This window comes from Phaethon aethereus (genome assembly GCF_964289735.1).
Source record: "Phaethon aethereus genome assembly, chromosome: 3".
Lineage (NCBI taxonomy): Eukaryota > Metazoa > Chordata > Aves > Phaethontiformes > Phaethontidae > Phaethon > Phaethon aethereus.
Window position 1 is genome coordinate 117845765 of NC_138576.1, and position 25129 is coordinate 117870893.

Sequence of the window (25129 nt, forward strand, 5' to 3'; positions counted from 1 at the left end):
AGGCGAAGAAGATTAAGTAGTTGAGTTAGTCCTTGCACCCTTCACACATAACTAGCACCGTAAAGATGCAAGGACCTCAGCGAATACCTCAATTTCATGCTTAATAACTAAAGCATGCATTTTGTCGTTTGTGCATGGTATGTATTCTGTTCATTAAAGTTACTGTGCAAAACAGATTCGCAACCACTGAAGATGCTTCTGTAATTCTCTTAGAATTATTTGCAACATTTCTAAAGTTTAGCAGGTCTGTGGGAGACTAATGAAAAAACAGAGTCATACTTGTGGTTCACCCTTGACTGCTATACAGAGACACTGTGCCAATGAATTGGCAAATCAGAAAATAATGGCAGCAGCCTAAGTGTCCAATGAAGTGGGGAATAATATGCATTGCAGTTGACTTAAAAATATATAGATATTTTAAAACGGCACAAAGCTTTGTACAGGTGGATCTATCAGTGCAAATACATATATATGAGGTACCAATTTATTCAGGCCATAATTCTATGTATCTTACAATCACTCTCCATTTCCCGTTGTCAGACACGGCCTGACAAGCTGTAGCACTGAAGTAAAATCAAAGTCAAAACAATTTTTCAGTATATTCAGTATCAGATCATTGTAATTTCCCTACAATTTAGTTAGAGCTTCTACTCCTCAGACTGCTTAGTTTTAGTTTTTTTAATTTTTAAAAACACATCCATTGTGTTAATACTTAGTTTTTTGGGGGGTTTTTGGTGTTTTTTGTTTGTTTGTTTTTTGTTGGTGGTGGTTTTTTTGTGCAAGATTTGAGACTTGATTATAGGGAAAAGTTAAAACTGTATATGTAAACTGGAACAATAACTATAGGTGGCTGAAGATTTAACATTGTTTGAAATTTTAACAAGTACTGTCAGTTATTGCTATCTGGGGACTTAAAAATAAAACAAACCAACCTGAAGGCATAGACAGCACTGTTCCAATGGTGAAAGTTAAATGGATACAAAACAGCATTCTGCCTAGAATCAGTCCTTTTGCATTTGAACACTCTTCAAGTTATCTACAGCTTTCTCTTCCAGGCAACTATGATGACATTTACATGGAGATATGGATTTAAAGTGGCTAACTGTGGGACACACACAGCTTTTCAACTCTGGTAATTCTTTCTTGAGACGTTCCAGCTGCTCCACCTGGAATATATTGGGCTGTTCAGGATTCGAGTCATATATCCTGAATAAATGAGAAAAGAAAACACTGATCAGTATAACCTGACAGTTCACAGAAATGCAGACTAGAAAAAGCAACTAGGGTTATCTCCCCACTGGAGTCAAATTAGGTATCAGCAAGTCTACATAAACAGTATGTTCAAGGTTAGCACCCTAAGTTTTGCTGCTCATCTTGCAATATAAAATGGTATTCCTTTTACACAATGGTTAATATTTCATTGGATACACAAAAAAGCTACCCACTGGCATTTACCTCACTTAGTCTCCTGAAAAATGTGCCATCTAAACCATACCCTGAAGTGCCACGTCCACATGTTTTTTGAACACTTCCAGTGGTGATGACTCCACCACCTCCCTGGGCAGTCTGTTCCAATGCTTGACCACTCTCTCGGTGAAGAAATTTTTCCTAATATCTAATCTAAACCTCCCCTGGTGCAACTTGAGGTCATTTCCTCTTGTCTTATCACTAGCTACTTGGGAGAAGAGACCAACACTCACGTCGCCACAACCCCCTTTCAGGTAGTTGTAGAGAGCGATAAGGTCTCCCCTCAGCCTCCTCTTCTCCAGACTAAACAATCCCAGTTCCCTCAGCCACTTCTCATAAGGGTTGTTCTCCAGACCCCTCACCAGCTTCGTTGACCTTCTCTGGACACGCTCCAGCACCTCAACATCCTTCTTGTAGTGAGGGGCCCAAAACTGAACACAGTATTCGAGGTGCAACCTCACCAGTGCTGAGTACAGGGGTACAGTCACTTCCCTACTCCTGCTGGCCACACTACTTCTGATACAGGCCAGGATGCTGTTGGCCTTCTTGGCCACCTGGGCACACTGCCGGCTCATATTCAGCTGGCTGTCAACCAGCATCCCCAGGTCCCTTTCCACTGGGCAGCTCTCCAGCCACTCCTCTCCAAGCCTGTAGTGTTGCATGGGGTTGTTGTGACCAAAGTGCAGGACCCAGCACTTGGCCTTATTAAACCTCATGCAGTTGACCTCTACCCATCGATCCACCCCTGTCCAGATCCCTCTGCAGAGCCCTCCTATACTCCAGCAGATCAACACTCCCACCCAACTTGGTGTCATCTGCAAATTTACTGAGGGAGCACTCAATCCCCTCATCCAGGTCATCAATAAAGATACTGAACAAGACCAGCCCCAGAACTGATCCCTGGGCAACACCACTTGTGACCAGCCGCCAGCTGGATTTAACACCATTCACCACAACTCTCTGGGCTCGGCCATCCAGCCAGTTATTCACCCAGCCAAGAGTACACCCGTCTAAGCCACAAGCCACCAGTTTCTCCAGGAGAATGCTGTGGGAGACACTGTCAAAGGCTTTACTAAAGTCCAGGTAGACAACATCCACAGCCTTTCCCTCATCCACTAGGCGGGTCACCCGGTCATAGAAGGAGATCAGGTTGGGTCAAGCAGGACCTGCCTTTCAGGAACCCATGTTGGCTGGACCTGAGCCCTTGGTTGTCCTGCACACACCCTGTGAGCGCCCTCGAGATGAACCGCTCCATGATCTTCCCCGGTACCGAGGTCAGGCTGACAGACCTGTAATTCCCAGGATCCTCCTTCTGGCCTTTCTTGTAGATGGGCGTCACCTTGGCAAGCCTCCAGTCATCTGGGACCTCCCCTGTTAACCAGGAGTGCTGATAAATGATGGAGAGTGGCTTGGCAAGCTCCTCCACCAGCTCCCTCAGTGCTCTGGGGTGGATCCCATCAGGCCCCATAGACTTGTGGGTATCCAGGTGGCTTAGCAGGTTCTTAACTGTTTCCTGCTGGATTATGTGGGGGGGTTATTGTGCTCTCCATCCGTGTCTTCCAGCTCAGGGGGCTGAATACCCTGCGGATACCTGGTCTGGCTATTAAAGACCAGGGCAAAGACAGCATTAAGTACCTCAGCCTTATCCTCATTCTTGGTGACAATGTTCCGCGCCCCCCCCCCCCCCCCCCGTACAGTAAGGGATGGAGATTCTCCTTGGCTCTCTCTGTTGTTAGTATATTTGTAGAAGCATTTTTTGTTATCCTCTATGACCGTGGCCAGCTTAAGTTCTAGCTGGGCTTTTGCCTTCCTAATTTTGTCTCTGCTTGACCTAACAAGATCCTCGTACTCTTGAGTTGCCTGCCCCTTCTGCCAAAGGTGATAAACTCTCCTCTTTTCCCTGAGTCCCAGCAAAATCTCCCTGCTCAGCCAGGCCGGTCGCCTTCCCCACCAGCTCTTCTTACGGCACATGGGGACTGCCTGCTCCTGCGCCTTTAAGATCTCCTTCTTGAAGACTGTCCAGCCTTCCTGGACCCTTTTGCCCTTCAGGATGGTCTCCCACAGGACTCTCTTAACAAATGACCTGAACAGGTTGAAGTCTGCCCTCCGGAACTCCATGGTAGCAGTTTTGCTGACAAACATTTCCAATGTCACCATCAAAATAAGGAATAAACTCTCATCTCCGTGTTGTTCATTCTTCAACAGAACAATTAGTTATAAGTATGTATGTACTAAAGTTCCTCCATTCAACTTCCTATTAATAAGCAAGCCCTGAAGATGACTAGGAAGCCTTTTGAATATTACTTTAAATATTACTTTAAATTAGCACTTTCCACAAAAAGCTTTGCAGGACATTCCAGGGTTATGCAGTGGGCATAGAACTGATGTGCTTAGCTCCTATCAGGTGTTTTTGTGATCTCTGAAAACACATACATCCAGCAAGTATCAGTCACAGCTCTTTTTCTTTGCTAGTGCTTGGATCCAAAAACAAAGAGTCAGCAGCACCAAAATACCATTTTCATGCCAAAAAAGATTTTGTGAAGCTTTTGATTAAAACTTCTCGTTTGTCTTTACATCTCAAGGTAAACTGGAGTTTACTTTGCAATTCGTCAAATAGGAAAGACTCACACTGTCATTGCATAACATCTTAATTGAATCTTTGAGTAGATTAAATTATAAATCAACTATTACTAGTTAACTTCCCATATGTATGTCATGCTGTTATTTAGCAACTTTCAGTTTCAGGCAAATAAAATGGTGCACATTTAGACAGTCTTCTAGTTTTGAGAAGTGTTTTGAATGCTCTTGCCTTTATTGCCAGCTAAATTTGTGTTAGTTTTGGAAAGGTACTAATAATAGAGCACAGAGCTTTTGTCTGGAGTCTGAAAATACAACATGCAGCTATAAGGAACTGTAGTGTTTAGAGGAGACAAACAAACTGAAGATTCTCATGGAAAAGCTTTCAGCATAAATGTTTGAGGATTACTGATAGTATTTTCATGCAGCTGTGTGTATTGTTCAACAAACAGAACTCAGGTCATGTAAAGTGAATTAAAAAAAGATAATGGAAAATGCAAGTGTAAGTTAGCACCCACCCCCTCTCCACATTGGTATTTAATATATAGCCCACTGGTGTAAAAACATAAGACTGCATTGTTCTTTAAGTTAAGTATATTCAAACACAAAAATATTTCCTGGACTGTTTACAAAGCTTATCCAGGAGAAAAATACCAGATAAATCACCCCACAAATCCCATTTTAAACTTAATTTTTTCCAATCCAGAGAATTCACTACAATAGGTTCAAGTTTCTTCTCTAAATAAAATCTAAACATCAAACTAATGAAGCATTTCAAATATGAGATTTAATTTTTGGTGTGAACAGAAGATACTCAGTCATACACTTGAAGTACTTTTCTGCATTAGGGCCCAAATAGAAGCCCAGAGGCAGAGGTGGCCCCTTTTCTGTAGGTTGCCCTTTTAACACAGGTAGGTTGGATACTTTAGATGCTGAGATGAATACTAGTTGAATATAGGGAAAAAATCAGAATATTATCCCGGCAACTGCACTAGACCATCCATTTGGTTTAATGACTTTGGGTATGTGTAACAATCTGCAGCCCAAGTGGAGAAAGGACTGGATGGAGGCAGGGGGGAAAATCTTCTTTCCCCTTCCCCAGTGAGATCGTTCATTTTAATAGTGTTGGCATCCATAAGCTTCACAGATTTAGTCTTTCAGTTTTTCTCCATGCAAAATGAAGTCAGACCCCCTACCTGCATTTTTTGTTGCCCGACACTTGGTATCAACAACTTTTGGTATTCAGGACACAGTTTTTCTGCCATCTTCGCAAGTGGCTACAATGTTTTGCTCAACTCTATGTGGATGATTAACGTTTGGAAAAAATAACTTCTAGAAATCATCTCTACCCAGATAGTTCATAATCTTTGAAATAATTACTGCATGCAATAACAATAACTCAGGACTGTATCCAAGCAACCTGAAATTTCTGTATTCACTTCATAGCTTATTCAGACAAACAACACTTAGGATGGAAACACCAGGCACAGCAATTTCTAATAAATATCTGGCTTTAAGTCCAAAGAACAAAAATTCTGCAGAAGCCATGAAAGAAGCACATCTTGATTTCATCCCTGGAAATATTCTGGAATTTGAAGATGCAGCCATAGCATAAACTGGCTTTACACTAATAAACAGATTACTGCAGTCCTTACTTTTTTCCAGACCTTGAAACAGACAGTGAAACAGAAAACTCTCTCTGCTTGAGTTTTGCTTCACAGTGGTTTTGAATTTAGCTATTGCTAAACTTCAAACAGCACAGAATATAGATGTCTACACCATACCTATTTAAACTCTTGACAATTTACTTTTAACTTCATACCCTCAAATGATTTGAAAGACTGCCTCTTCACCCAGCAGCTCCAACTGTGAATGGAAACACTTGCTGCCAGGTTTTACATTTCAACATGCCACCCAGGACTGGCAGGTACCACCTGCATTTCAAGACGTCCAGCTTGAGATACATGATGCAATTTTCAGGAAGTGTCATGTTCCTTCTAAGATGAAATTTAATTCTCTTCAGAGAATTGGTAGATTTTGAAAAATTAGGAATTGTAAAGGAACATTCCAGTATTTGTTTTGGCCTACAGAATAAAGGTCAACAATGTTCAGAAATTAGAGTTAATGAGCCTGCAACAATTATACTGAAACAAGATAATTGTTTGCTACTCAAGCAGTTTGTAAGTTGTAAAAGAAAGAAGAAAAAATGCACTACTGAACTACTGTTTTTTAAATAGCTCTGGAATTAATACTAATTTGGGGGTTCCTCTCAATATAGTGGAAAAATGCCAACAAGGTGGAAGAGATACAGGGGCAGGTGGTGAGAAGAGATGAATACTATTAAGAATCTAGGTGGTCTAAATAATGCAGAAAGGTTCAAAATTTTTCGTTCAGTTAAATCAACAGAGGAATTCATCCTATAAGCAATTCTAATGACTTGGTTAGTCATCAAAAGGTGAGGTAAAAGGTGTTCTGCTATCATATTGCAACTTAAAACACACTAAACAGTACAAAAGAGAACATAAGATGACACGTAGTAGACTTGCAGCCTTCACATAAATGCAACATTATTTAAGCAGTCTTGAGCAATTAAGTATCTAAAGTAATAAAAGTAACATGAAGTCAGAAATAAGGCTGTTGCCTGCTTTACTATTTTACCATAGTACTGCAGATCTATTGCATCAAGAGTAATTAAGAACTCTAGAAGACTGGATTAGTAGGCATCAGATGAACAGACATTTCATAAAAGCACTTTATGCAGTAGTATTTGATTAAACACCCCACCTGTCTATAGGCCAATAATTTATCACTTCAAGCCATGCATACCATACGATCAATTCTGTAAAAAACCTATGACTGCACACTAAAGAGTCAGAGTGCCATTTCATCTGCACACTAGTCCAGAGAGAGTTTTCATCTACTAAAGGGGACTCCATCTTGAGTTGTAGTAGAGGCACAACATGTAGCACTGCTGTAGCAGGAAAGAGGACTTATGGTTCAATGACTTCAGTCTGAAGCTGATCCCCAATGTAAAAATCTTGTTATTCCTTTTCACCACCAAGGAAAAGGAGGAGACATTTTATACAGTACAAGAAGAGAGACCTTGGGCAAACCAGAGATGCACTGGACCCACCACTCTGGAAGGACTCTCAATAGTCAAGAATAGATTGAAGGGAGTTAATAATTTTTTACACTGGAAACTGAGAACTCTAAGAGCAAACAAATTTGATTTTTTGCCTCTAGATATGTTAACCTGACTCTCAGTTTTCACTTCATAAAACAGAGTCCTGGACAATTACTTGATTTCCCCCCGTTTATTTCTTCAGGCAAAGCAATGCCCTTGCTAAAGCAAAAGGTTTGAAAGGCATTTGTAACACTTCAGTTACACTTAATGCTTTACCAATTACATATTCTTCATATCCTATCAGAAATTCTAATTTAATACAGCTTCCAAAATTAATCAACATCTTGTAATAATGGATTTCATTTCTTTTGTCGTAAGAGCTAAAATGTTTGGGTTGTCTAAGAAACTAAAATAACACTTTTGTTCAAAGATCTACCACAGTATTCTGATGTCCACCTGAATTATGTGGCTATAATTACTTTCTGAAGTGACTAATTTGGCAGTTTGCCCTGGGATCACTCCAAATTAATTTAAATAGGAAAAATGGTGAATTCACAGCTTTGAAACACAACAGAATGTTCGCAAAAAATTAAGTTAAAATCATTCATTTAAGTTGTGTTAACTATTTCTATAACTAAATGTAGAAAGCTGAAGATTTCAGCCAAACAGTTCAATAACATTGTCCTCACCATGTCATGTACAAAGTTTAAGAGTAACTGTCAGGAATGTTAGTAGCATGTTAAATGTGCATGCCATGCACTAGTTCTTTAAAGAATCAAATTATATTTACGTTAACCTCAGGAGAAGCAGAAGTTATTTTGCCTCATGTATACAGCTGAAACAATAGGAATTAGTGCTAGTCTTGATTTTGAATTGGGGTTATGGGCTTGTTGCATTTATAGCACCAAAGTAAGATGTTCTGCACCAATGCAAAATTTCACAAGAAAACAGGATACAATGATTTCTCAGCTTAATTATTATTATTTTTAAAACACAGTGAAGTACCTGTCATATATTAGTCCATGAACACCATATTCTCTCAGCTTCTTCCTGTTATCAGGGTCATTTGCATCATCACCCCATGAGAAAATTACTAGACCTTTAGATTTGGCCCTTTTAATAAACGATGGATTCCTCAGCAGGTCTTCAGAGTGCACATTAATTCCCTGAAATACAAAATACTTCAATTAAAATCCATGTTTCTGAAAAACTCTCACATTAGGTTATTTTGTATCCTTTGACACGTTCAGCTCCTTACAATTTCATATGTAACAATAAAAAATAATTTATTACAATTAAAGAGTTTAGGGATAGCACTATTTTTTAAACAATGTATTATACAGACATTGAAACAACAGATATTATTTTGTCAGTTACTAAATGTTAATGTATTTCTTCTGTGATGTGTTTGTAATTTTAAGCATTAGTGTCAAAAATTATGGATTTACAAAAAGTAGTAATCATTTAGTTTAATTTTACTGCAGACTAATACCAGAACTTGTCAGCTTACCAGCAAGTTTTCAAACTGTGCAAAAGTAATGGCAATTGGAGTTGTACGAGATCTAAGATCCATAAGTTCTGGATAGAGTTTAGATTCTCCTTGGGTGAGAAATAACACAGGATACTTGTTTTGTTTATGCCGAACCCTGTTACCAAAAAAAAAAAAAAAAAAAAAAAAAAAAAAAAGCATATGTGTTAAAAAGCAGGGAAATTCAATCTTACTCTTTGAGGAGGATTACACCCTTTACTGCATGTTCTTCTAACTCAGCTGGTACAAGATGGTACTAGAGTTTAGTATTAAACTATGTAGACAAACTGTTCTGTCTGTTAGTTTTACCACTAATTAGAGATTAATATACACAGTTTAGGGAAGCTAGACTTTAAGTTGAACTCAGATACACATCCTCAAAATACTTATACAAAATCCTTGAAGACTTTCCAATTCTGTAATATTCTTCTAAAATGCACATTACAGTAAGATGAACATTAATGGTAAGAGTTCATAAACATGTTTAATATACAATACCTAACCTTAGTAACATGTTTTTCAAGTCTGCTATCAGAAAGGTGATATGAAATGACAACAGATGGAAGCAGAGTTTTGGGATTAGCATATTATATACTCTTTTACACTGGTTCCTTAGCCCTTTTATCAGTACCTTGACTTGCTTTTCTCCTGCCCATTTACCCTTCAGTCGTATTTCATCAGTGTAGTCTTTCATCAAATGACATTTCCATAAAGTCGTCCATTAACAGTGCTAAACCACTTATTTTTACAAAGCACTACAGCATATGGAAAAGCTGTACATGAGCCAGTGGTGCGCACTTGCAGCCCAGAAGGCCAACCATATCCTGGGCTGCACGCAAAGCAGCATGGCCAGCAGGTTGAGGGAGGTGATTCTGCCCCTCTACTCTGCTCTGCTGAGACCCCACCTGGAGTCCTGCATACAGCTCTGGGAGCCCTCAGCACAGGACAGACATGGACCTGTTGGAGCGGGTCCAGAGGAGGGCCACCAAAATGGTCAGAGGGATGGAACACCTCTCCTGTGAAGACAGGCTGAGAGAGTTGGGGTTGCTCAGCCTGGAGAAGAGAAGGCTCTGGGGAGACCTTCTTGCAGCCTTCCAGTACTTAAAGGGGGCTTATGAGAAAAACGGGGACAGACTTTGTAGCAGGGCCAGTTGCAATAGGACAAGGGGTAACGGTTTTAAACTGAAGGAGGGTAGATTCAGACTAGATCTAAGGATGAAAGTTTTCACAGTGAGGGTGGTGAAACACTGTAACAGGTTGCCCAGAGAGGTGGTAGATGCCCCATCCCTGGAAACACTCAAGGTCAGGTTGGACGGGGCTCTGAGCACCCTGATGTAGTGGAAGATACCCCTGGTCATTGCAGGAGGGTTGGAGTAGATGACCTTAAAAGGTCCCTCCCAACCCAAACTAGTCTATGATTCTATATTGTCAGTTCATATCCATCCCAACTGTTTGTTCCCCAGTTCAACACCTCTCCTCTGGTCCAATACCTTCAATATGACATTCCATAAAAGGAAAACAAACCGCTTAAAAAAAAAAAATCAACAGGTAATTCAATTTCCATCCTTTTAAAAGGCAGATAAAATGGAAAAATTGTAATAGAATTAACATTGTTAGTAAATTATGCTTGCATACCCCTTAAATATGACTGAAAAAAGACTTTGTGATACCAGAAGAAACCTTGACTTTTTGTTGTTGTGTCAAGAAAGCCTGAAGCATTCAGGAGGGCACTTCACAAAAATATTTACTTTGACTTTGTTCTCCTGTTTTTTTCTGGCACAGCTCAGATGGCGACGTGGTCTAATTTCTCATTTAAATTCCCAAACTGAAATTCAATGTTGGCACCCTAAGTTTAGGTCTAATCAAAATGTGTGTTATTAGGTTGGGTATTCTTACGTCCAAAGTAAATTTTACAGGAAAAAAAAAAATAAAAGGAAGAAAATACATTGTACATCTTTTCTTAACTTACATTGTACAAATATCTGCATTAAAAGAAGAGAATACAATCCTTCTCCTTCCAGCGTTCATCAAAACGGTTTTTAGAATAATATCTAGAAAGAGGTTCATATCAAAGTAAGTTGACAAGTTGCCATCCCACTGTCCATCCTAGAAGAAGAAGTGACAAATTTCAGCCATTTAAGTTAATGCTTACTAAAAATATTTTAACAAGCAATGGTCTCTCATTCAAACTGAGCAAAATGAGAATTCAGTTTGTAAGTTAACAGAATGCTAGTTACAGCTTTACAGGACTGTCAGTCTGTGAGGTGCTGCTGAATTCTAACAGCAATAAGTCACTAGAAAATTCACCATCTTCCCATCCAAGGAGAGAGTTTCCATGAAGCTTTTTCTCATTTTGAAAATACAAAGGAATTCCATGAAAGATCACTAAAAACTATTACAGATATTTTGTATTGCTATTTCTAAATATAAAAATGCAACAATAAGATTTGTTGAAATAAATGAGGGATCCTTTGTCATTAAGAATAGCAGGTACCAGTCTTTCTGAAGTTGACCCGTCTCTGCAAGCATTAGCATGTCTCCATTTACACAGATTTCCACCTACTACTCTTCTTAGTTCTTTCTCCCACTCCACGCTTCCAGTCCTAGCCTTGACAACCATTTCTTTCTAGACCAAGCACTAAGCAGTCCACATGAGTCTGCAGTACTGCTGGCCAGAAGGAAACAGTTGCTTGTATTACTGCACCATGTTGTAGCTGCTCCCGCACCAGGACAGGGAGTTTGAATTTCTTGTCACTTTTCCCATGTAGAGCATGCCTAAACTGTTGTGATCCATTGACTTTAAAAAGGGTCTTCTATTAAAAGCAGTCTGAGCTGCATTATGAACTCAAACCTATAAATACTTCCTATTGTTTTAAGAGTTCATTTGCTAGAGCAGTGCTATTATACACCCAGCTTTAAAGATAGTGGGTTATAATAAAACAGAAGGGTCGCATTAAAAAAAACAACCAAAATTATACCTTTGTTTGTTTGTAGCTCGTAAATTGACATGTCAAATTACAAGCTTTAGTCATGACAACTGCAAGGTATAAAAGTAAATCACATGTGCATTTACTTACCCTTTGCTGGCAGATCCATTTTATTTCTATGTTGAATCCAACATCTTCAGAAACAGACTCCAAGACCTGGAAAAAAAAAAAAAAAAAATCAATATGAAGAGACTCCACAGCAAAGGAGGACAACTAAGCACAACGAGGGTAATTACTGGGAGAATACATTGGAATTTAATGCCAATGGTCTAACAGCAAAATAAAAAAAAAACCCTAGGTTTTTAACATTTAACACAAGATAAGTATATACCTTTTTCTACTTCAGTTTCAAGTTAGGAAATACATTAAAAAATGGATAAAATCTTAAGGACGAAATTTTGACAAGGTTCAAATGCAAGTCAATTCACCTTAACGTGTGTGAGAAATGCCCCATTTATACTCACTCCTAAAGAAGACATGTCTTCTACTTCCCCAGAACGTTTTTTTTGAATGCAAAAAGTATCTTATGTAACGTATGGTCCCGAGCATGAAATCCACAAGTTTGCCATACCACGATAAGAGCAAAAGTATGTGAAATTGTTGTAAGGAATTAATTATAAGGTGACTTCAAATCAAAAGGCAAAGCTAACAGCTAATGAAATTAAGGAAATGATGGTAGATGATTCTTTAACCCTATAAAGATGACAGGTATAGAAGAGAGTAGGAAGAAAATTAAATTTGGGGTATCAAAATAGGTAGCGGAATTGAACCTCAGTAGTTCAGTCTATTACACAAAGTTCTTTATTTTTTTACAGTCTAATCAGATTACTGCATAACTATAAAAAATACAGTGGGGTATATGACCTGTAACTGATGGATATTTCATACATGCTCTGACATAAGCCTATAAATAACTGGATACGAATCATCCCCACAATCCAAATAAAAAGCAGTATTATTGTATAAAACAAGTCCCTAAAAGGCATGTTAATGACCAGTCCAGGCGTTAGGAAAAACAGTAAGGGCAAAAAATAGTAGTTCTAGGGAAAAAAAAAAAAAAAAACACTGAATGGTATCAAATTGTATTTGGTCAACAATTGTCAGTTGTTTCTGTGAAAAATATGCCAACATAAAGCCCACAGTCGGCAAACAGTTGTAAATGGGAACATACTAGAAATTCACTTAACATTTCTCTGTGTCTGGCTCTGCTACCTGGTCAAGAGTATGTAATGAACTGCCAAAGGTCAGGTTGGTTGTTTTTTTAAGTTAGCAAACAATTATCAATACATTAAAATGCACTGGCCAGATGTTAACCAGCTGTAAAACTGAGTGTATTCTGAGCTATACAACTTGGGTTCGTGAACTAAGAAGCTTGAAAGATATGCAAACTATTACTTTTAAGTGCTGAAAAGGCTCCAGTGGACAATAATAAAGCCTATATTCTAAGTTCCAGCATTGACATCAGAGGCCTAACACCAAGAATTAATATCCCTTGCAATGTGTGCAAAGCTGAAAGAAAAATGCATGTTTTCATGTTCCACAATCTTATCTATTGCTCTATATTCACTGCTCACTCTCTGCAGAGATGGAAATGGCTGAGTCTCAAAAGCAGCATTTTCTTCCTCTTTAAAAGATGCTGAAAATAAATAGAAAATATTGAATCAAAACAAATAGCAGCACTGTTAATCCTAGCTGGACTAGACTGGCTCAAAATCAGAAGGTCTTTAAGAGTAAAGAATGGCATTAGGTCTATCTTTTGATTACCTAAGCCTTCCCTCTAACACTAACATACTCCAATGACAGTGTTGGCAATTTCTGTTCTGCCAGTGGGAAATTTTTTTGACTCCCATTAAAAGCCTTGCCAGAGTATTTATCAGAAGCAGCTTCTCCCATCCCTCACTGTATCACACCCAGTAGAAGCAGCTTTGCCTGTCAAGTCTTGTTATTTATTTTACCTTTTCCCAGACAGGTAGGATGTGTGAGATCTTTGCCTGATTTTGCTGTCCCTACAAAGGGGATGAATTAAGGCCAAAAATTGACAGCACTAATAAAGACACCCTACTGCAGTTACTGAAGTTCTTGTTAGCAATTCTGAAGAGCTGCCAAGAATGTACAGCTAGAGAAGCATAAGATGGAAACAGTGGCAATTTTGTTACCAGTATTCATAAATATCTCTATCTATGCATTCGTCTTCTATCCTCCTGTCCACTCTTCCCAAGGGACTAACACCCATCCAGGCATTTACTTCTCAGCAAAGACCTCTACAGCATGCACAAAATTAATGTAACTACCTAAGCATTTAGAAATGCTCAGGAAGAAGCCAAATGTGATTAGAACAAGTGACTGCAACCACGGAATAGATAAAATGACATGGTAATAAATAAATCTCAAGACTCTTGCAAATTAGTACATACCATTGTGATCTTTTACTTTCAGGGCAGTCACATGAGCCAGCTGAAGAGTGTAAGAAGAGTAAAATTAATAAACACTCCACCCATACAGATCTTAATGTAACTTAAAACGTAAAATAACTCATTTTCCTTATAAATCGTTTTTAAGTTCAGAAGTCCACTATAAACACAGTTTTAGTAATCTGTAAAAGAATAAAGAAAATCCTAGTATATATTACAATTTTCTTTCAAATTTCAAAACAAAGATTCTAAGGAAAGCTCAAAAACAAACTGAATGTGTTTTCACTAAAAATGCAGAGAACACACTCATGGGTAGAAGCACACATAATGTAATTTAACATTAAGGTGTGAAAAAGTCTGAACATTAAACTCTCCTCTGTCAGTTGTTAGATTCCACGTTTCCAGTCAAATGCAGACAGAGGGTTGACAGCGGTTTTATAATGTAGTCACATACTGAGATAGAATCGGGCCAGGCATAGGGTTAACTCCCTCCCTCCATTCAAATTCTCTCTCCAGAAGGAGGAGGAGACCAAGTAATTGCAAGGAAAAAGAAACATAGTTCTTGGTCCAGCCAGGTGCTTCCTTGTCTGGGGATGGTTATCCCAGCTAGGTCTTCAGTGGCCCAGTCTCATCCCCTGACCCCCCCTTTTATGTAGGTAGGGTATTTCTGTTTGGAAGATAAAGTGATACCCAATTAAATGAAAACAATCAATTAGTTCTAGCCAGTTTGTCCAATCCATATCACTGAATCATGGACCCTTCTACACTTCCACAGGCACCTCCAAAGAGGAGGTCAACATAATCCAGATCTCCCTTATTAACAGAGAAACATTTAAAAATTAGACTGACTTTGTAATGGATATCTTTCTTCTTCAACAAAGGCTCTAAAGCATTGTCTTTAAATGAACCCTGCCACCACTTTCAGCCTTTCTTATTTTTTAATAATTATCAGTGTTAGCATTGATTGATATGAATCTATACAAGTTGTCAGACCATCTTTCTAGAACATACAAGTAATAAAATTTATTCAAGCTGCAGTGATGGTGCATAAGTACTATTCTTGGAATTAGCTACTGGTTTTACTTCTACGATTTTTAAAACTTGTGCTCTCCCACACTACCTATAGTTACTCTAAAAATCTGAGCTTCACACACAATTTGAAATCCTACACGTAGCATATCATCGTAGCCAAAGTAACAATACCTTCAATAACTGCAGCTGATCAAATGTGAGTTCTTTGACTGCAATCTCAAACAGTTCCACAGGCTCCGTATCCAGTTTCTTTGAAAAGAAATAATACATAATGAAGCATCATTGAAAAGTACAAAGAAACCCCACATGCTTTTAATGTGTTAACATTTAAGGCAACGGATTTTTTTTTTTGTCTTTTGACAAAAATACAAGTGATATCTTCTTATAATATGAGTAAGATGATCAGTTTTCAAGAGACAACAGACACTCAGAAGCATAAAAGAGGTGTCTCTTTTTGAAAAAACAGGATTTGGTCTCTCATGTAAGTTAGAGGCTTTAATGTTCTTTCTTCAGAAAAGTTAAGCACATTTATTCTGTAAAAACTTGATCAGTTAATTATTCAGGAAAAAAGTTCGCAAGTAAATAAATGCATTAAAAGATGCTTCAAGGCAGTTCAGTTTATTATTGTCTATCCAATGTCTCAGAAACTAGTTTAAAAAAAAAAAAAAAAAGGACAAGTGTCCTGGTAAAACAAACACCTCGCCCCCCAGACAAAGTTCTAGTATTGAAAAAATTCTGTCAACCCATTTTTCTTTTCACTAAAGAAATTTTTACTCAACAAGACAGTATTGATTGAATATACACTGAATATGCATTTTCCCTTAGTCAAAGTTCCATTTCCATAACTGTTCAACAACCAAACTTGTTATAAATTGCAATTCAGCAAGGGGTGTGAGGGTTTGATGACACAGACTTAGTACTAAGAGGAAAGAGAGAACGAATCTTGCAGTCTGCCCTGCCATGCTATCTTTGTTTTCACTGCCAGAACTAGAAAGGAAGAAAACTAGAACAGAACAGAGTCCAACCTCTTTGCACTGCTGCTGAAAGGAAGTATTCTGGCCTCAATGGAGAACGTGCAACAGCCAAGATGGAAAAGCATCTCGGTGGTTTTCCAAGTCACCAGTCCTTATGCCTATGGTTCTCTTGTTATTAAGGAGTGTAATGTTACTTTACTCTGTGAAAGCATTCAACTGTTATGCTTCATAAAACTTGGGTATTTAAGAGGTATTGTGATAGTCTGTTCAGAGCACCTTTTAAACAATGCTTATCTGTAAGTACAAGTAACTGTACTGCTTCTTATGTTACAGTACTCTTGACGCTTACAAAAACAGCAGAAAAGAGGGGGGTTTTTGATTAAAAAAGAAGGAACAAATGCAACCTCATGAGGTAAGCAAGGAAAGGAATAGGACACTTGCTTTCAAGCGTCGTTTTCCTTCTCACTCCTAGAACCTCTGTCTTAACTCCTATCCTTTTGTCCCACCAAGCAATCCAAAAGCAGTTCTTCAGCCTCACTTACTGTCCCAACAAGACATGAAGTATATGGTTTACCTCACAGTTAAAGGACAGAGTAAAATGCAGAAGTGAAGAAGGATTAAAGAAAGTGTTAGAAAAACTAATGGAAGCAGAGCCATTTCTGGCTAATCCAATTGCTCAGAAACTCCCTAAATGAAAGGGAAGATCTTGGTTTCTTCCCCTTTTCTGCTTTCCATATACTGGCCACTACTGGGCTACCAAACAAGATAGACTTTGGTTTGACCTAAAGAGCATTTGTGAGAAATATATATGTGTCTTAAGCAGTTAAAGTATCAGCCGGAGTGAAAAGTCATGCCAAGAATCACGCTAACTTTCCCTCAAAAAAGACACAACCAAACAGTCTTACTCTGACAGTCCAGAGCCCTAGAGGTACTACTGAAGACAGTGGAGTTGTCTGCCTTTTTTTTTTTTTCTCCAAATAAGTTAAAAAACCTAAATAGCTACAATGTATGCTTGAAGAGTCTGAAACCATGCATCTGAAATGCTGTTGCTATAACATCAAAAGAACTCAATTTCCCTGCTGTGCTTTATGCACAGAGTAACACTGTATATTTATTCCCATTCCATCCCTTCGTTCCCAATAATTGTTTCTATGAAAGCTTGGCATTTTAGTTTCTGGAATGGTCTAAAGATAAAATACAGATATCATCATCATCTTTACCTTTTTCATGGCCATGCAACATGTGAGATCATGGTATACAATAGGCACATGATCTTTAGAAAGGTGTACATCAAATTCGACATATGCTGCTCCCTACAGAAAATTGAAAAATACACAGAACAACAAAAAAAACCATTAACTATTTATGCTCAAGGACTATATAACAGCAGTCAAGTTGCCAAGTATTCACAGGTCCAGGAAATCAACCAGAAGTTGAATGCAGCTGACTTATCAGTTAAGTCATATTCAACAAAGGATTAGAAATTTAAAAAGTCATATAGGGAGGTATTTTGATTACCATAATACAGCTCTGATGAGATATATCTTGCTTAATCTTGTAAATCCTCTAGTAACATTCAAGTATTGTAAACTCGATTTCAGAGAAAGGCTAAGATGTTTTTAAACACAGATGCTTTCATGGTACCCTTCCTCCCTCCTCCTCACCAAGAGGCAAGTGATTGCTACAAATTGGCAATGCTTCTGGTGTCACTAGTGAACAACACAGCAGCAGTGTGTTATAACATGTGCAAGAGCAGAAATAGCTATGTCCAGTATTCGCCTATCCTTTTCAACTGCATGTTATTTCCTGTTAAGCTTAAAAAGGAAGGTGAAGGGAAGGGAAGAAAAAAAAAAAAAAAAAAAAAAAAAATCAAACAAGAGCTCTCCATACAATCTTTTTTAAAAGAGGGAGGGCTAGAAAGAGAGAGAGAGAGAAACACACAGAAACTTTTTTTTTTTTTAACTTATTTTGACTGTCTGTAAGACATTCCCTTGAAAGGCCTCCAAGTATTCTTCATCAAATTCATCAAATTATCATCCTGACTCTCATACTCTTTTTCAATCAGTACAGAAAGAAAATAGGACAGGCTTTTTTCAGCTCTTTTCTCAGCAGAAATATTTTTAAATTGGTGGCTTTCAGCCTCTTCAATCTGCAAATAGTTAACTACTTTTCTGGTGATGCTGCTAATGACTTCACAGTAAATTTCTGCCTCAATGCATATTTCTTGTGGGTTTTTTAAAAGCAAGTTAAGCAGCAGGTGATGTCATAGCAGCATCTTTACATAACTGTAACCACAATTCTTCACTGTGAAAACAGGAGCTAGACAAGGAACCTCTGAACATGCTTCTAACTCCAGCTACTCTGCTGCAGTGTCTCACTAGATTGTCCAGATCAATCTTATCACAGATCACTTCAGCAACCGAGGTTATTGGAAGGAATAAGAGTGACTCCCTGAATCACCGAATTTAAGCACCTGAAGCTAGTATCTCCCAAACTGAGAGTCTCATCTTAGGATTCAAGGTTTTCATTGTAGCAAGCACTGAAACAAGTAACGGTTTTATTCTACAAGCTCAGCTCCCAAATGTGATTTTTGGACACCAATTTTAGGTACTGAGCAGTTCCTGAGCAAAACCTTTGCCACTTGAGAGTATGCTGACAGACTCCACCTGAGCCAAAATTTTATTCATTTGTTCAAAATTAATCTCAACCCTGCAGAGACACAGGGTTGGAATAAAGTTTTACCTGTATTAGAACACCACCAGAACCCATTAGATGGAAGCTGTTTCGGTTCTTTTTTGAGGAAGTTGAGAATGAGAGTTTAATCTAGCTATTACTACCCTTCCTCTCTCTTGGGGAAAATCCACGGTGATTTCATGTAATTTTATAACAGTGCAATTACCATTCATTACATTGAATCATGGAAGTTAAGCACACAAGCCAAGCAATTTTCAACTATACAGGCACTATGTGCGTGCAAACGCGCATACGTACATGACTAGCAGCATTCCTCAGAGAAGCAATAGTGTTCTCTTGAACTTTAGCAAGTCTGAAATAACAGCAAAGGAAGAAGGTTTTGTTAGATGCAACATGGCACAGAAATACATTGAAACAACAGAAATACAAATCATAAGTCTTTGTTTTACAGAACATCCACGTTTGATATTGAAGTGACTTAAATGATTATGGGTTGTAGTTTTTTATTGTAAACAGTCCACTTCCTCAATTGATGACAGTGAAACTAAACATACACCTGGCCCCCAATTAAAATGCAAATGAACTTACTTAGCTGTTGTTGTAGAATTTCCTGCTCCCCTATGTCCAACATCGAGAGTCGTTCTTGGTTTCCAATATTTTGCATATGAAGCCTTCATATCACAAGCGTATCCCTGGATCGGCTTAATAATTATGTAGTCCACTACAAGAAAAATAACAAATGTTTCACATGTCAATAGATAATGCATGACTTCCAGTAAAGTTATCCACATATGTTTGCATCAACTTTACCTCTAACTTTTCCAATTGTCTTCCTTGGATTTCTGCTCATAATAGCAAGTGTAAGAATCCCAGCACTCTTTCCGAGTTCTGCAATTGTGGATGACAGGAGGCAGGCAGAACCTACATGACCTGGGAGCACATCGCCTTGTACTACTTTCTCACCTAAATCTTCCTAAAAACAAAACAAACAAAAAACCAGAACACCTACTGTTACATGTAGGTGAGAATTTGAAACAAACTTCTTCCTTGCTCCTCAGGAAGATATATACAGGCACTGATATAACAGAAATTTCTTGTGTCTTACAGAAAACACTAATTTCAAGCTAAAAATTGTTTAACAGTGTGTTGCAAATTACAATTAGGAATATGAAATTCTTGATGGAAATCTACAAAAAACTCATGTACATTTTCCTTTGAAAACTATGAGATTTGATAAGCTTTTCAGATCAAAATTGAAAGTGTGGAATAGTCTGTCTTTTAAAAAACCCAAGTCATGTTTAGAACAAAGATTAACTGGAACAATATAAACGCTTAAAATAACTTTGTATTCATTTGCAGGGAAGGTGGAGGGCAACTAACATGCGGAACATGCACTTGACCATGACTTACAAGGGAAGAGCTACTGATGTCATCTATCTGGACTTCTGTAAGGCCTTTGACATAGTCCCCCACAACATCCTTCTCTCTAAATTGGAGAAATAAGGATTTGATGGGTGGAACTGTTCAGTGGATGAGGAACTGGTTGGATGGTCGCATCCGGAGGGGGGTAGTCAATGGCTCAATGTCCAGATGGAGATTGGTGACAAGCAGTGTCCCTCAAGGTCCATAATAGGACAAGTACTGTTTAGTATCTTCATCAATGACATCGTTGGATCGAGTGCACCCTCAGTAACTTTGCAGATGACACCAAGCTGAGTGGTGTGGTTAACATGCCTGAGGAATGGGATGCCATCCAGAGGGACCTGGACAAGCTCAAGGAATGGACCCTTGTGAACCTCATGAGGTTCAACAAGGACAAGTGCAGGGTCCTGCACCTGGGTTGGGGCAACCCCCAGTATCAGTACAGGCTGGGGGATGAAGGGATTGAGAGCAGCCCTGCTGAGGAGGACTTGGGGGTACTGGTGGATGAAAAGCTGGCAACGTGTGCTTGCAGCCCAGAAGGCCAACAGTATCCTGGGCTGCACGCAAAGCAGCGTGGCCAGCAGGTCAAGGGAGGTGATTCTGCCCCTCTACTCTGCTCTGCTGAGATCCCATCTGGAGTCCTGCATCCAGCTCTGGAGCCCTCAGCACAGGACAGACATGGACCTGTTGGAGCGGGTCCAGAGGAGGGCCACCAAAATGGTCAGAGGGATGGAACACTTCTCCTCTGAGGACAGGCTGAAAGAGTTGGGGTTGTTCAGTCTGGAGAAGAGAAGGCTCTGGGGAGACCTTCTTGCAGCCTTCCAGTACTTAAAGGGGGTTTAGAAGAAAGATAGGGACAGACTTTGTAGCAGGGCCTGTTGCAGTAGGACAAGGGGGGCAAGTTTTAAACTCAGAGCGCGCAGATTTAAACTACATACAAGGAAGACATTTTTCACAATGGGGGCAGTGGACCACTAGCACAGGTTGCCCATAGGTGGTGGATGCCCCATCCCTGGAAACATTCAAGGTCAGGTTGGACAGGGCTCTGAGCACCCTGATCTAGTTGAAGCTGTCCCTGCTCATTGCAGGGTGTTGGATGAGATGACCTTTAAAGGTCCTTTCCAACCCAAAGATTCTATGATTCTATAACCATAGTCAAGTTCAGGAACTATGTAGCCACTTTACAATTATGAATGTAAGTGATCCTAAGTACATTTTTAGGCCAAAGAGAGAATCCTTAAAACTTTCTTCTGCATAAACAATATGAAGAGACAAAAGTTATTTTCTTTTAGAAAGGACTTTGAATATTAAAGTCTTTCAGGGGAATAGAGTGCAAAATAACAGATGTACTAGTGAGAATCCACAAATATCCAGTTTTAGTTTGCACTAGTTAGTTCAGAGAAATAGCTTTCATATGTAACTTATACATTAAGATCAAATCATTGTAATGTAGTTAGTTCATATACACATTGTTCAGATTCAAGGATAAGCAAAACTTAGCTCTGGTAAAGGATAAAAATCAAGCCAACCTAACTACATGAAGTACTGCACACTAAGATTTGAGTCTAATTTGTACCGACTTCTAAATAAGTAGAAACTGCAAAACTTTCTGTGCGGTATTGAGAAGACTCATGAAGCCTTTCTGCAAAATGGGGTAGTAGCCAACAGTCTCATAACTTGTTTGCACAAGTCCAAAAGATCAGGAATATCAGGCAATAGCCCTATTCCAACAGTGAAATCTTCATGGTAATTGACTAACTCCCAGTGACAGACTGGAGTTGCTACTTAGTGGTAAAGAAACATACCTCAAAAAAATCAAAGATTAATTCCAAATTATCTGGCTCCATGGTTTGTATTGTGTATTCAATCCATCGGTCTGGCTGCAAAGCATAACCACAGTCTGGCTGGGAGTGTCGACATTTATATTCATTGTTACTTATTAAAGAGAACTCCACAGTGTTTGCCATTTTCTGAGGAACAGTAGGAGATGTTTTTTCTTGGCCCTCTTCATCATCTTCATCTTCCTCTAGGCCTTCTAGAGTCAGTTTTACTCTACTCAACCAGAAATACAAAACAAATGATTAAGTCACAGAATTGTCTTTAGAAACACTAAAGAGTTTGAAAGAAACTTGAACAGAAGCTCATACAACACAAGAACTCTTCTCAACCCAGGACAGCACTGTACACAGTGGGTCCTCACATGAGTCAGAGTTTGCAGCTGTTGTCTAAAGCTTATTTTAGTCAGATTTAAGTCCTCAAGTCACTTCTAAAACTGGAAACCTGGGTAAATGTGAAAATTTTACTAGTGGTCTGAGAAGCAGCACTCCACCAAACTAACTAACGATTTGGACTGCTAAACAGAAAAAGCCTTTCTCCACAGATAATTGATACCCATAATGCTGAAAGGCTTACGAAAAGCACTGAAAATAGCAGTAATCCTGAAGATCAATACCTGAACGTTGGTGGCTGCTGATAAGCATACACACAACTTTAAGTGTCTCTGGACATCAATAAGGCAGATAAATGTATTCTGTTGGACATAAACAAGATAGTCTGAAGTAATTAGTAAGTCCCTTGAGAAATCCTAAATAATAATTTGAAAGTGAACTGAATGTGATTTCTGAAAAATCCTGGGCTGAGAGGAGTAAGTCTCTCTCAAGACTCAGAATTCATTATCATACAGAGCAAACCTTCCCCACAGAATTAATTATGCCAGTGATGGAAGCATACACATAAGTCATCCAAATCCCTTTCTGAATCATCTAAGTAGTAGATAGAATAGAGTTATTTAGTTAGATGCCAATTCACTAGTAAAACTGAAGTTGTATGTCAGAAACAATTACAATCACAGAAACCCTTTACACTAAATCCACATTCTTAATACCCTCATTAAAAAAAAAAAAAAAGTCGTCACAACACAGACCTCCACAAACTTGAAAAATTATACTGCCATAGCAGGTGGCAGTCACAAAAACTACCTGGGCAGATCTAACTTTTTAGGCGGATCATGGAAAACAGTGCACTGATTTTGGCTGGAATAGAGTTAATTTTCTTCATAGAACCTAGTATAGGGCTGTGTTTTGGATTTGTGCTGAAAACAGTGTTGATAATACAGAGATGTTTTCATTATTGCTGAGCACTGCTTACACAGCTTCAAGGTCTTTTCTGCTTCTCACGCCACCCTGCCAGCAACCAGGCTGGGAATGCACAAGAAGCTGGGAGGGGACACAGCTGGTACAGTTGACCCCAACTCACCAAAGGGATATTCCAGACCACATAATGTTATTCTCAGCATATAAAAATGGGGGAAGAAGAAGAATGCAGGGGAGGGAGAAATGGATACATTCAGAGTGATGGTGTTTGTCTTCCCAAGCAACCATTTCACATGACTGTTTCTTGGGAGATGGCTGAACACCTGCCTGTCCATGGGAAGTAGTGAATGAATTTCATGTTTTGCTTTGCTTGTGTGCATGGCTTTTCCATTACCTATTAAGCTGTCTTTATCTCAGACCGTGAGTTTTTTCACTTTTACCCTGCCGATTCTCTCCACCATCCCACTGTGGGGGGGAGTGAGCAAGCAGCTGTATGGTGCTCAGTTGCCAGCTGGGCTTAAACCACAACACAGAGTATCTAATAAATACATCCAGCTTATCAAGTTTACATGTCAAACATCTAATTTAGACAAGGATCAAGTTTCAGAAATTGCCCTCTCTCTACCTGCTATAACACAAAAGGAAAAATTGCAAAGCTCTAGAGAAGAGGATGTAAGTATTTATTTAATGTAACATTCTTCAGTGAGAATTAGCTTTCCCCTATCTGCAGAGTTGGAAGTGGGAAGAGGGGAAATAAAAATAAATGTAAAAAAACCCTTCAAAATAAGGCACACAGTACAGAAGTAACTCCTAGGTTAACTGAGTGATCTGTAAACCACTTTGATAGTGGTGTGCTGGAAGTTAGTCATAGTTCACAAGCTCAAAATCTGATTTCTAGCAATTAAATACAAATTTTTTTCTGTGTGTTGTTTTTTTTTTTTTTTTTTTTTAATTAAAGAAAACAGGGAACCATAATCCTTTCCAAACAAGAAGACAGGCTGTATGCAAGATTAGGAGAAACATTGTTAGTCTGTCAAAGGATCTGAGAACTCCTGCTCCCCTCTTTCCCATTGGTAAGGATAACACCTGGCTAACATATTACCAAAAATTGCTGTTGTAAAAACGCACTTTTGCTGATGATTGTTAGTAGTAACAATCACCATGCATTCAGACATGTGTCAGGCTCTAGATAACGAGAAGAGGTTTTTATACATCTCTACTCTCTTTTTCATTGTTCCACAAAAAAAGATTATGAAAGGCACAGAAAACAAGCCTACACCACACACTACAACAATATGTGCTAGGATAAAGTTTGGCAACCACAGAACTCTAAAAAATCCATGCAGGAAGGAAAGGTGGGGGGGGGGGCGGGGGCCAGGGAAGAGAGAGCAAGCTCCAGATCCCAGAAATTCAAGAGGGGAAGGAGATCAAACACCTGGGGCAATAGCACAGTCCTCAAAAATCAGGACTAAGACACCCACTTCTGTCAGTCAACTGTATAGTTATAATAATGGCTGCTTTTTGAGACACCTCTGCAGATAAGACCATCAAATTTATCTAAATTGCAGAAGTGATTAAAGATTAAAGCAATTAAAAAACAGAAGCAATTAGAGAATGTTATTATCTCCACCATCCACATTGACTGTAAGTCTGTAATGCCAGTGGAGAATTAATCATCTATTAAATGGAGAGGGCTGTTTACTTTGGTAAGGAGAAAAAGTAGTAAACAACAAGAAACCTGGAAGCCTTCTCCCTTTCCTTTTCCCCAAACTTCCACTTCCATTTTGCTCTTTTCAAGAAAACAAAAAAGAATGAAGAAGA

General features: G+C 38.8%; 1 protein-coding gene across 1 annotated transcript in view; it reads right to left on the reverse strand.

Moving 5' to 3' along the window:
- Positions 1-381: 381 nt before the first annotated feature.
- The window catches only part of GPCPD1 (glycerophosphocholine phosphodiesterase 1), a gene marked incomplete at its 5' end in the record, with an annotated part of 37248 nt that continues 12500 nt past the window's right edge, over positions 382-25129 (reverse strand). Inside the window, 13 exons of the mRNA XM_081997830.1 lie at positions 382-1206; positions 8174-8334; positions 8679-8814; positions 10666-10802; positions 11774-11839; positions 13258-13319; positions 14098-14137; positions 15298-15375; positions 17321-17413; positions 19092-19146; positions 19383-19515; positions 19605-19767; positions 22022-22268. Coding sequence (XP_081853956.1) covers positions 1002-1206; positions 8174-8334; positions 8679-8814; positions 10666-10802; positions 11774-11839; positions 13258-13319; positions 14098-14137; positions 15298-15375; positions 17321-17413; positions 19092-19146; positions 19383-19515; positions 19605-19767; positions 22022-22268 — 1576 coding nt within the window. The 3' untranslated portion in view covers positions 382-1001. The remainder of the gene's footprint in view (positions 1207-8173; positions 8335-8678; positions 8815-10665; positions 10803-11773; positions 11840-13257; positions 13320-14097; positions 14138-15297; positions 15376-17320; positions 17414-19091; positions 19147-19382; positions 19516-19604; positions 19768-22021; positions 22269-25129) is intronic.